We start from the raw sequence: 12,894 nt of genomic DNA, 5'->3' as shown, positions 1-12,894 counted from the left end.
AGATCTAATTCCCAACATGCTGAAAGCCCTGGACCTGAGCTGTGTGCTGGTCTAGGAGCTCTGGTCATGTGCCCAACCCCTTCACTGGGGGACTCTTCTAAATTTAACCAAGTCCCGCTGAAAGAGATGCAAATTTGTTTACCCAGTGGAATCATTGTGTTTCAGAAGCTGGGCTTGGCTGGCTTTCCACACCCCGGCATCCTGGGGATGTTTTTAGGCAGCAGTTGGTGATACCTCTCCAATGTGAATTTGTTGTTCAGCAAATCGTGTGGTTTTCAACCCAGATTTTTAACAGGATGGCTGGCTGGCTGTATTCACACTTTTCGCTTTGTAATAATATGCAAATCCACTTGGCACCCAGTCAATATCCAAAAGAGTGGAAGGATTAAAGATATTTATAAGGGCAAAAAAAAAAAATTGCTCTGCTAACTGGGTCTTTCCATTTCTCTTTGAGATCTAATTTACATGTCAGTATTATTTTAACATTTGCTACAGAATCCAGAGCTCTTAATGAGATCAGAATATAACCGACGGCTTCAGCTTTTTGATTCTGCAGAATGTGCTAATTTATGGATAGTCTCTTCTAAATTGAGAAGAAGGGATTTTCCCTCCTGATACTGAGAAGCTATAAATATTTTCATTTACCTCTAGCCCCACCTTTTAAATTTCAGAAAGAAAACAACCCCACTCTCTCCCTCTCATCCCGTGCCCGTGATTTCTCCCTGATGAGAAAACTAAGAGCAGCCTAACTTTCATCCTGAATCAAGTCACTGCAGTGATGACCCAGTCTGAAAAGCTTAGAGCAGCGCTGGGGGCTTGGTGTCTGGCTGGGACTGTGTATTCCTAACTGCAGAGCTTTGTTGAGATGCAAATAACCTCCCCCCCACCCCCCACCCCAAAACCCTCCCAAGGAGTAGCGATTTTATATTTGATTTCCTTTTTTTGTTTTGTTTTGTTTTGTTTTGTTTCCCCTCATAAACCCGAACAATGTAGGTGTCTAGTCATATACAGGTCTTAGCAAGAAAGAAAGTTCGAGAAATTCAAGCCGCCATTAAGGTACGTCTGGCTTGCCCAGTTGTAGGGGGCTTTTCATCTCCATGGTTACAGGCTTTTCCTTTGTTTTCCTCCCTTCCCCTACCCTGCAGGTGTCTAGTCACATTCAGGTTCTTGCCAGAAGGAAATCTCGTGATTTTCATTCCAAGCTAAAGGTATGCGCTTTCCTGCTTTTTGGCTTGTGGTTGCTATGCATCTCACTTCCTGTTTTCCATGGTGACTGGTGAATGCCTGGTGCTGGGATTCTCGTAACCTAGTTTCCTCGCATGTGAGAGCTGTTTACATTTCTTTGTGTCTAATCTCTCTTTCTGTACTAGCCTCACATTAAGCTCAGATGTGTGTGTGTGTGTGTGTATGTGTGTGTGTGTATGTGTGTGTGTCCCTAATAACAATGCAAATGCAGCAGAGAGCTGGTCTTGATAACTTTTCAGCACAGAAACATGATTTTTTTTTAACCTTCAAACGTCCACCAAACAGCCCTGGGCTAGGAGAGGGGAAAAACAGTCCAGAGACACAAAGTAAGTGTAGATATAGTAAATAAATAAAATAAAATAAGAATCACTTCCAGAGTAGTTATCATGAAATTACTTTAAAAGAATATTTAGAAGTTGTTTTACGCTTTTTATGTATTTTAAAGAATACTTATGAAAAACACGTCTTTTTCACTTAATTTTTCGAAAAGTGTGTTCTGTAAGCACAGAGAGTATTTTCTGCCAGATTTCTTCCACATTGCTCAATATTGTTTTTTAAGTGTACAGCTCTGTTATTAAAAAAAGAAATTTGAAGTGAGGCCTTAAAAAAAGATCATAGAGATGGGAAAGCTCTTAATCAAATCCATGTTTGCGATTCCATTTATACGTGAGTTTACTTTAATTGTTCTTTACAGGTGTCTCATTTTCCAGTCTCTGAAAATATATTTCACAGCAAAAATGGAGGCACTGACAGTTTTTAAATGCAAGTTCTCCTTATTTTCTCCCCTTCCAAAATTTGCAGTAAAACATACATGACTTTTTTTTTCCCATAATGCCCGATTTTAGAAATGCAGAGGGATTATAGTTTGCCCAGAAGAGCTTTGCTTTATAGTAAAAATGAGTTTGGAGCCCATATTGTTGCCTTTCCCACCTGCCTTTTTTGTTGTTGTTCTGTTCCGATTTTTTCCATACATTCATTAAATTTGTTTTTGTACTAAACCTAAAGAACAAAGTGTGATTTCACAGCACTGAATGGTGAACACTGGGATCCTACCCAAAGGCCTCCAACTTTTTTTTTTTTTTTTTTTTTAACGCAAACAAGGCTGGCTGTGGAACAGGACTAGTGCCCAGGAAGGAGCATTTGGTGGCCCTCTGCAGTGGGCAGCATGCTGGCTCGCTCGCACGTGTGGCTGATGGTGGCTGGCTTTTAGCTGCACGGGCTGAGCAGTTGGAGGACTAAGATAACTTCATAGATCCTGCTTTTTAACCAAAGGTGCCGTCCTCTCTATGCGGATGTAACTACCCCAGTGTTTGCTCAAGTTCTGACTCTGTTTCTGGTTTCTCTGCGCTAACGAATTAATGATGTACAAAAGAAGTTTACAGACATCAGTTGTGTGTTTCCATCTGCGCTGTTATGAATTGCTCTTATTTCTGTACCATCCGTGTGGTTCCTACCATCTCACCGGGGCACACAGCCCTGGACCAAAATCCCTGTGCATGGTGAATAAAGCTCTCCTGTCCAGAAGGGATTCCCCATGGGATGCAGGAAGTGCTCTTTTTCTCATTTGGGAATTTGAAGAGTCTTCCTCGTTGGAAACAGTTTACCATTACTTTATACATACATGTACACACAAACACACGGTTGTATTCATGTTTGTTCTTACAAAATATGAAAAGGTGACGTCCCCCCTCCTTTCAGCCGTGGCCCACTCGCCTTGGGAGCTGACCTAAGGAGGCGGAAACAGAGGCAATAGGGTAGCAACCGGCTCAGCCCCAAGAACCACCTCCATCTTCTTGCAGTTACTTGCCTTCCTCCCTGCCACATTATTCTTGGAAGAAGGGAGGCCTTTGTTCTTCCCGTCAGCTAATACCATTTGAGCGCTCTGGGCATGGTGTTCATCATGGTGGGCATTTAAGCAGTCAACCCCCTATTCACAGAGCTGGCCGTGGAGATGGGGATGGGAACTATAGGGCACCGTGGGATAAGTGTTAGCGGAAAGAGCCAAGAGCAAACGTGGAGGGAATCCCAGGACACGCTGCCTGGTGATGGGGATGCAGAGACAGGAGTTAGTGTGCTGCAGGCCTCTTGGAGGTTCTTTCCATTGAGCTCACTGCCAAGTAAGTTCCATTATTCAGAGTTTGGGGAATAACAGTGAGGAAACCAGGGCTCCAGGAGTTTAAGGGATGTGCCCAGAGCCTCCAAGCCTAGCACACGTCACTGTCAGGATTTGAACTCAGATCTTTCTGAATCTTAAACCACTGCTCTCTCAGGCGGGGTTGCATCCAGTGGAGGTGGGAGAAGGTTTTCAAGCAGCAGGCCTCACACCGGCACACCTCGTGTCACCCCTCACATCCCTTGTAGCTGGGCGTGCAGCTCTTGCTACCGACCCTTTCCTCAGCACCCACATTTTAGAAGCAAGGTGAATTTTTAACACCGAGCCCTTGGTCCACGTGTGGGCTTCATGTGTGACTGACCCTGTGGTGATCGTCCGTAACTTGGGGCCGTGAGGTCCTAGCCACAGAGCTGCTGTGTCACCCACCACTCAGAGGACATTAGGACAGTCCAGGAGCATGAGACTGGCTGTCACCTACCTGCAGAGATGTTGCCGCCTTTGCCTCCCATGGGCACTTGACGTTAGCGATGCCTTCCTTAACCTTCCTAACCAGCCATCACCGGGAAGTGGTCTCATAGGAGAGGTCGATCTCACCGGTTTCTCCGTGCTCTGCTGTTCAGCTCTGGAGTCTAACAACAGCACATTTGTGGGAGGCAGGGATGAGCCTCCTGGCTGAGTTCGTTGTGGGGTCAGGCTGATAGCCACATCGTCTTGGCCTCCCCCACGAACTAACGAGATAAAGCCGCTACAGAAGGTTGAAGTCATCCCAGCAGACAAGGATAGCTTCTGGGTGGGGGGGAGGGGGTGGCAGGAAGTATCCAGACTTAACAGAGATGTTGTGTCCTGCCTGAGAAGATGTAGCAAGGCCTTCTGGAAGGAAGGTGGCTGTCCACTGGCCACTTCAGGACCTGTGCCTGCCTGCCGGCCTTAGCCTGCTGCTGGGCACTTTTCCATAATGTTTACAAGTCAAGGATTTGTATTCTCTGGGGGTGGATAAAGGCCTGTAGCCCTCCTTTGAAGAATGAAGCCAAGCTTCATCCTTCTGTCCTCCCTCAGAGTTGGAAAAAGTAGTTTGCTCACCTGTGCTAGTTGTGGCTTCCCTATGAGCCCTGTTGCCTGTAACCCTCCCTCCTTCCCGGGGAAGGGTGTGCTAGAATTCTTGAGGCTGGTCGCTTTCCTGCCTTTTTTAAGCCACAAACTCATTTTTCAGATTGAAATCTTAGTCAAAACATTTAATAGATAAATGAGTAAATGCTGTTCTTTTTTTAAGATTTATTTATTTGGTAGAGCAGGAGCGGCAAGGGGAGAGGGAGAGAGAAATCTGAAGCCGATTCCCAGCTGAACGCGGAGCCTGGCACAGGGCTCGATCACACCGCCCTGAGATCAGGACCTGAGCCAAAACCAAGAGTCAGACATCTAACCCACTGCGCCACCCAGACACCCCTAAATGAGTAAACGCTGTTTTAATTGAAGCTCGTGCTCTTTTATCCTTAGCAATGGCCTCTTTGGCTGTTCCACTGAATAAGGTTTGAAAACCCCCCTGCTTTAGGCCAAGGGAGAAGGAGGTAACTTCCTCAGCTGTCCCTGCAGCCTTTTCAGGACAGCATGTGCTCTGGCGTCGTGCTCCGCCATATTCCTCTGAAGCAAACAGAGTCACGAAGACAGTGGTCATTCTCATGTCACAGTTGAGGAATCATCCTAGCTACGAAAGTCAAGCTCTTGAAAATCTGTTAAAATAAGTTCCAAAGTCAGCTTTATGCTTCTGCTAATTGCAGAAGTGGTTCTCAGAGTGCTTGTTTGTGAGCCAGATCGCCCCAAAATGTGTGGGCTTTAATTTTAACTTTTTTTTTTTTTTTTAAGATTTTATTTGAGAGAGAGAGAGAGAGAGAGAGCACACAGAGGGAGAGGGAGAAGCAGGCTCCTCACTGAGCAGGGAGCCCGATGTGGGACTCGATCCCAGGACCCTGAGACCGTGTCCTGAGCTGAAGGCAGACACTTAACCAGCTGCGCCACCCAGGTGCCCCTAATTTTAACCTTTGTAACAAAATTTGTTTTGGGGGAAGTTTAAGATTTCCACAAAGATTTGAACTTTATAAAGCACAGAAATGATTAATTCAGTCCAGCAGACTTTTCATTGAGTATCCATTGTGTTCTAGACCCTCAAGTAGATGCTGGGCATAGAGAGTCAAATAAGCAGAGTCTCTTTTCTTGAGGACCACTAAACTTTTCTGTTGTTTTTGGCCACATTTGGGGAAATACTAGATTTCCAGTAGATTGTCCTGCAGTTAGGGGAGTCTGCAGTGGAACAGAGTGGTGAAAAGAGTGGGCGGTTTTGAGTGTGGGAGAATTAAGGAAAGCCTCATTGGAGGAGGTGCCATTAGAACTGGGCTTTGAGGAAGGCAGTTTCCCCTGAGATATGGGGGTGTTTGGGGAATCACAAAGAACACCATTACTTGGAGGCACGAGATGGGAATGAGTCTGGAGGAGCCCAACAGGAAGGTCCCAGATCATCTGTGGGAGAGTGAGGGTCACCTCTGGGCCATGGGGAAACTGTGGGGAGCACTCACATGTAAGCTTTGGAAGACAGTGGTCTCTCCCGTTGTTTTCAGAGGAATGGCCAGGAGGGAGGCAGAGCTGGAGGCAGGGGGCCTACTTCAGGGGCTGCTGTAGTCTGAGAGAGAGAGAGAGGTGAGGGCTTGGACCAGGCAGCCACATCCCCCCGGGGCCCATCTCTGTGGTTCACATCAGCGCTCCCCGCCGTCTGCGGCTGGTTCCCGTTCCAGTCCACTCTGACTGCTGTGAACTCTTCCTTAAAGAGTAGGTTATGTTTAAAACTCCAGTCCTTACTAAGTCTGAAAGGTGTACACCAAAACTTTTCAGTAGCAGCATTGAACTAGGTTTTTGAAGGTTGGGTTCTCTTAAAGTAATGGCAGTTCACTGAGGGTGTGCATCAAAATTAACTATGAATTTGGGTTGCTAAATTTTAAATATAATTAAGTTAGAAAGTGCAGAGAATTACTATTAAATATTTATATTCGTACCAATCAGAAATGATCATTTTCATTAGGAAGTATTTCCTTTAATTTTTTTTTCAGTGGAATGCATCAAATGGCAAAACATTATTCTTAACTTTTTCTAATTTCCTCTCCCCAACCTCCTTTCCCAGCCAGTCTCAATCCCCCTCTTTTCCCCATCCCCACCAACAGTATCTTTCCTTACCATTTGTTTCCCTAAGAAAACAAATCTAGTGAAGACTATTTTCTCCTTTTGCCCTTGTCCTAAAATGAATCTAGGTTTTTATCCATCATTTACTCTGAATTTGTGCTAAAGCCATTGCCACCAACATGAGACTCTTTAACATACAGCAGCCTAAGCCAAGATAGATTTGACCAACAATTTGGGATGACCTTGGACACAGACTGTAACCATAAGGGAGGGATGCCAGGGGCAAGCAGATGGAGGGAACAGTTGAAGTGGCCGGGGAGTGATGTAAGGAGCTGAAGAACCAGGAGCAGAGAAACTGGGACAGCAGCAAGAAGGGGCGAGGAGGTAGGCGCAGTGAGTGCAGTTGAGTTTCAGGTGCCTCCTAAGATGGATAAGGAAATACAAGGCATTGGTGGCCAGTGTGCCAGAAATTTGGACATTAAACACAGTTTTTTGTTTTAATCTTCTTGACTAAAGTGCCTTAAGGGACAAATCAGAGTGCTAACTGCTGATCTAAAATAGAGCTTAGCTTTGAGGAATCCTTTCTCAACGATGGGCATGCCATGTTGTGGTCCCTGCCCAGACAAAATCCTTGTGGCCCACTGCTCTCCAGGCACGAGGTCGGTCTTCGGTGGCTTCGTAACTGGGCCCGGTTCTAGTTCTAAGGTAGAAGATAACAGCCTTGTAGGTACATAGCGTTCCCGTGACCTCTGGGTCTGTGGAACGTGCATTTGGCAATTCCAAGGATGCAGACTTTTCTCCCTGGGAGCCCGCGTCACCAGCTGCATCTGCAGTGACATCCCCCATAGCAGGTTCGTCCCCCCTCATTCCCCTGCCGCCTCCGGCCGAGCATTGAGGAACAGTGTCCTGTCTGAGAAGGCAGTGTGTGGTAGGTCTGAACACCAGGCTGCCACTCTAGAAATTGTTCCCTCCTTTGAATTATTTCACTCACCATTAATTGACCAAGAGGCCATGAACTATTTTTTTTTTTTTTTAAGCTCCAGGGATTTATTATCCCAGCCCGTAGAACAAATGCAGAAGTGTTGTCCACGCAGGAAGCAGTCTTTCTGTGCTACTCATAGAGTTCCTGCTTAGACTTTCCCGCTGAGTCTGTGTGTGTGTTCGCTTGCCCTGCGAGGTTGTCCCGCCCCTGCCCAGTGGCCTCCTTCCCTCACGCCAGCAGAAGGGCACCCTGCAGACCTCCACCACACTCTGGACCTTCATCATCTTCTTGAGAAGATGGACCAGGCCACTTGTAGTGTGGGGTGTGTTTTGGGGAGTGCACAGGTGTGTTTTGGGGAGTGCACAGGTCCAGACGGTACCCCAAGGACAGGAGGTCTGCATTCTGCCCTAACCTCAGCAGGGGGACATCTTGGGCAGTAGACGGGTTTGTGTCAGGCTCTGGAAGAAAAGCCCGTACTTGCTGACATTGCGTCATGCCAGTAGAGCAGAGAAAGGCCTGAGACTGTCCAATTGTGTCCAGTCGTTGGGGACCAATTTACGAGCTACATGTGCTCCCCGGGGCCGTTTTCTTCATTCTCGCCCTGCTGGCCTTTTGTGATTTGATTTCTGAGCAAGCCATTCTTTCCAATCTGCCATTCCTTCCAATAAGCAGAGAGCTTAAAGTTCAAATTGTTGATTTAATTCTCCCGAAGAGTTCAGGAACTTCGCTGGGGCATTGCTGCCGTCCACACTGCTACTCCCTGGTTGTATCACCACTGGTTGCAGCCAGGAGTGGGCCTGTCCACAGGGGAGACACACTTCACCTCAGACACTGGGGCTCCCCGCGGCCCCCTGAGCCCCTCTGCTCCTTCAGGCGTTGGCTGTCCACGGTAGCCAAGCCCAGGAAGCCCGAGCCGACCACCTCCTTGGTCTCAGTGCCAGCACCGAGACACTTGGCCTGGCCGTGGGATTTGGGAAATGATACACTGCCTCTCCTGGCATCTCCCGGTCTTCACGGGGTTCTTTTGCATTCATGGCATGCGCCCTCTCTCCCCAGCGATATTTTCACTGCCTTGTTTTTAGTTTAACTGAGTTAAAGCTAAGATGGGAGACCGGTAATTTCTCGTGCTTGGGTGTGATGGAATTAGAACCACTCATCAGCGGTGTGGTGACGCAGAGCTCACAGTGTGAACTAGAGGACTGAATGCATGTACCTTTCTGTGTGAACCGAGCCAGGTCTGGGTTTGCTTTTTAAGGGCAACGGAAACAGCCTCGTTTTCTACTTGTATCCCTTTCTAGAGACATCCCATTGTTAATGGGCCTCCAGTGTAGACAGTGCCCTAGAGGAACATGGTGCCGAAAGGTTATGGAATTGGTACCAGGGCTCCTAAGCCTTTCTGGTCACCTGGGCCCCATTAGACTCCCACGTTCACTGAATGGCAAGGCTGCGGGCACGATGTGGAGTGCTTAATGCAATTCCCAGAGCAGTCCTGAAAGTGGGTGTTCTTGTCCTCAGCTTAGAAATGAGGAGGCAGAGGCTTAGAATGGCCAGGTGACTCACCCAAGGTCACAAGTCTTAATTTGCTTCCAGGGCTAGCTAGCACCAAAACCCAAACTCTCTGCCTGATGATGACCTGCTGCTTCCCCAAAGAATGCCGGTCAGGGATGAGGGCTGGGCTCATTTCCCTGACTGAAGATGCTTCCGCATTGTCTCCCTCACCGGAGCCCCCTCTTCATGCATATTTGAATTAAACAGAGCAGATGAGCGGTGGGAGCTGATAGTCTGGAGCCAAACTTGAGCCTGCTGCCGGCGTGCGTTCCTCTGACTTCTCAGGGGAGATTGACTTCTTGCCTCTTGCTGTCGCCTCCCAGGGGAAAGGGGGCCGTGGTCAGAAGGGTGCCTTCCCCCTCCACCCTCCCCCACCCCTGGCACCCAGACCTAGCTGTAGTTGACCTGAATGCCAGGCTTCCTGGTAGAGTCATCAGAGACACCTACAAATCACCTGGCTCCTCATCTATAATCTTTTATGATGCTAAGCCCCACATTGGAATTAAAGGAAACACTATTGACAATTATAAAATACTAAATATAGCTTAGTACATTTAAAAATCAACAATGGTAAAAGCCTTGAAAATTTTTTCTTTGATGTGAATGGAGTCTTTGGCATTTGGAAATACAATAAGATGAATTAATTGCTACTCATTACATGGGAAGTCAGGAGAAGTATGAATGTGCCTTCCCTCCTTGGCAATAGCTGTTGCCCGACCGAAATAGCCCCCTTTTGTATTTACTCCTGCTTTCTCTAATAATAAGCAAATTAGAGATCATGGCTAGAAAAATTCAAGTGCCCTCCATCTTTTCTCCCAAACCATCATAGAGTTTTGTGAGGTTTATCTGCTCAGGGGCTAGCGCTAATAATTGCAGAGGTCATGTGAATCCACATAGTGCAAGATGAGAAACAACATCTGCAAGATGACTTTTTTACAAGAGGATTCTGTGTTTTGTCTTTTTCTGAAAAAGTGATTTTGCAAGCAAATTGCTATCTTTCCTCTTTTGTATTATATTTTTGTATTGCTGGGGAAAGTATATTTGGGGAAACACATTTAAGGGCTATCCAGAGTTTTTGAATCCATAGTCTTTTTTTCAACGTTCCATATTTTTCCTGATGTATTGGTGGACTTCCCCATAAATAAAGTAGACTGGAGTCTTTACGTGTTAAATTGATGGCTCCTGAGCAAGCTTTTTGGAGTATGTTGATGTAGTTTGCTGTTCATTAACATTCCAGATGTAACGGCTATAAAATGGTACACGCAAGCTCATGAACCTTTTAATATTCTCTTTAAAATTTGTTGAGGGCTAGTGCCGGAAGATGATGAGATAGTTGATTCCTCGGGATAATCGAAGGCCGAGGAGGCAGAAGGAGGTGGGAATAAGACTCGTGTCCAGTCTGGAGGCTGACTTCATAAAACGTCCTGGAGTTTGAGACGCACACTGCTCCAGCCGTGTGCATTTCTGATATGGCTGCCTTCCTGTATATTCCATGTAAACACTTCCCAAACATGGCGCACATTTAAACCGTAACGAGGAGTCTGCAGAGCCCAGAGGCATAGCAGCCGCCGTGCTCTGCTTCATGAAATGTGAAAGCCTCTTTACTAAGTGACAATAACCATTTGAAAGGTTTCGGGCTGAGGAGTTTATGCGTGACACAGCCTGCTGGACCCTGTGTGGCTGAGGTGGGGAGGCCAATGACAGCATGGCATTCCAGAAATTGGACAGGCAAGAAAGGCAGGCGGGCGCTGAGACTTGCGTCCCTAGGTACATGCTTTATCTGCCTTCGTCCTCAGGTCAGATGGGCCATTTGTTCTTAGCAACCCCCCATGTTTCCTGCCCCATAAATATTTTTCCACGTTTCAGGTCATGGGGCTTGAGTTAGACTTCTGTTGGAAAAGGGAGATGTGCCTTTTTTTCCCCCACTCCCCAAACATTCAGCTTTTTGTAGCCTCTTTCTTTGTCATGTTAGGGGTGGAGGGACTTCAGATCAGTTCTGAGGACTCCGTGTGAAGTTGTCCAGGCTTTTTGCTAGGACACAGCGTTCTTGTTCATACATGTTTGTGTAGAGACATACACACACTGAGAGTATTTCCCGTAATCTAAGACATCATAGGCGGTAACTCAGTATTGACTTCATAACAGTTTTTCAAGATAAGACAGTGTGCTCAAACTTTGTAAATCTCATCTGCATTTCAGAAGTGTTGGTGTGAAAACCTCTTAGAATAAAATTATTCTGGTGTACAAATGCAGCCTAGATTTTTTAATTTACCTTAGCATCAGGTAGATTAACAACTACTTCCCTTCCCCCTTGATTCTGGGGTGAGCAGTGAGAATGGAGTGGAATGTCTCAAAGTCCAGCATCTGAGACCAGAGGGACACAGAGAAGCAATTTCCTCGGGTCTGACACTTAGAGTTATAATTTATTCAAAGCCAGGAGTGTATCTCTGGGCTGAAAATGACAATTTTGAGGCCCTTCCGTTGAAGTCTCTCAGCTTGGCATCCTTCCGTTCTCCCATTTCAGATTAAGTGGGTCTACAGTGAGGCTCTTGGTTCCGATCTCGAGATATCGCTGGCAGGCCATATTATCTGCAGCGTTGCTTTAGATTTTAAACAAAAAATTTTAATCCTTTTAATTTTCAAATATGTATTTTAGATAAAGGGGGAGATGTTATTAAATGAGAAGGTAGAGAGTCTCCACTTCAAAAGGTAGGAAATCATGGGTATAGACGTTTTAGTCCATTTGCATAAAACTGCCTATTCTCAGATAGCTAGGTCAAGTGCAGAAAGAACCTCTACGTGAGATAAAATTTCCTCTCTGTTAGGATAGACAGCCAAGAGCTGCCCAAATTTTAACGTCTTGCTGTCTTTTCACCAGTACTTTCGGGCTATGTGTATTAAGATGTATTTGCTTATAAGTGGAATGCACACTCACAGCAGCTGATACCTTCAGGGCCAGAAGGGCTTTAGGGCATAAATGCGACCTTTATTTCATAGGTGAAGAAAATTAGAGGGTTAAATGACTAACCCAAGGTAATGCAGCCCATTAACATCAGGCCGAGGCAGGTGTGGAGCTGCATCTCCAGACTCCCCTTTACAGGGATGGAGCAAGTTGGGGAGACAGGAGTGACTGATTTGCCCTCCTGCCTTTGAGCATCTGTTTCATTCAGGTACCTCCTGCAATGCTGGGTCATAAGTGTCCAACCTGACTTTATTTAGCAAAAGGAAATGGCCCTGTCCCGAAGCTGCGTGACCTAAAGAGCAAAGCTGGTGACTTCTCCTTTCCTCATTGACTGATTTCGTTGTTTAAAAAGGAAAAAAAAAAAGTATCAAACTTTTGTGAGCATCTTCAAGAACTTTTCCATCAGCCTAGCATAGGGGAGCATCTCTAGCACCTCTGATAGAATAAAAGCGGGCGATGGAGATGTGGGGGACTCCTTTCCATTCGGACCCCGACTTTGGATTCTTGAGTCCCTACCCCTGAGGGTGCACAGACACTGTGTCTGGGGGAGCCGGGTCACCCTGCCATCAGCGTTTCATGAACGTGGAGGCCCATGATGGACTTCTGGAATAGAGCCAAGCCCACAGCTCTTTTCCTAGTTATTCCTCAATTTGAATCAGCCAGACCAGCAAGAAGACTGGGCTGTCACTGTCCCAGCTCCCTGAGCCTGGCCCCTGGCAAAGTGGTAAGGCTTGTTCCTTGTGGTGGATGACACCTGTGGTTATACCTGTGATGTGATGTTAGCTCAGAAGTCATCCTGAGGGCGTTTATAACCTCTCATTAGGGGTTAGGTGGCTTGGGGGCTGGAGTACAAGGGGACGGATCTAAAAAGAACCCCTC

General features: G+C 46.5%; 1 protein-coding gene across 11 annotated transcripts in view; it reads left to right on the top strand.

The window, feature by feature from the left end:
• The window catches only part of TEAD1 (TEA domain transcription factor 1), a 255,127-nt gene that overhangs the window by 187,187 nt on the left and 55,046 nt on the right, over positions 1-12,894 (top strand). For 7 of the 11 annotated variants that reach the window (XM_073882902.1, XM_073882903.1, XM_073882901.1 and 4 more), the window contains 2 exons: positions 994-1,056; positions 1,146-1,208. In XM_073882902.1, coding sequence (XP_073739003.1) covers positions 994-1,056; positions 1,146-1,208 — 126 coding nt within the window. The remainder of the gene's footprint in view (positions 1-993; positions 1,057-1,145; positions 1,209-12,894) is intronic. The other 4 variants (XM_073882905.1, XM_073882898.1, XM_073882900.1 and 1 more) reach the window with 2 other exon arrangements.

Source organism: Callorhinus ursinus, unplaced genomic scaffold (genome assembly GCF_003265705.2).
Source record: "Callorhinus ursinus isolate GAN/ISIS: 27379988/994484 unplaced genomic scaffold, GSC_fseal_2.0 scaffold49, whole genome shotgun sequence".
Classification (NCBI taxonomy): domain Eukaryota; kingdom Metazoa; phylum Chordata; class Mammalia; order Carnivora; family Otariidae; genus Callorhinus; species Callorhinus ursinus.
Note: the sequence above shows the minus strand (reverse complement) of the source record. Positions and strands in the feature narration are given on the sequence as shown.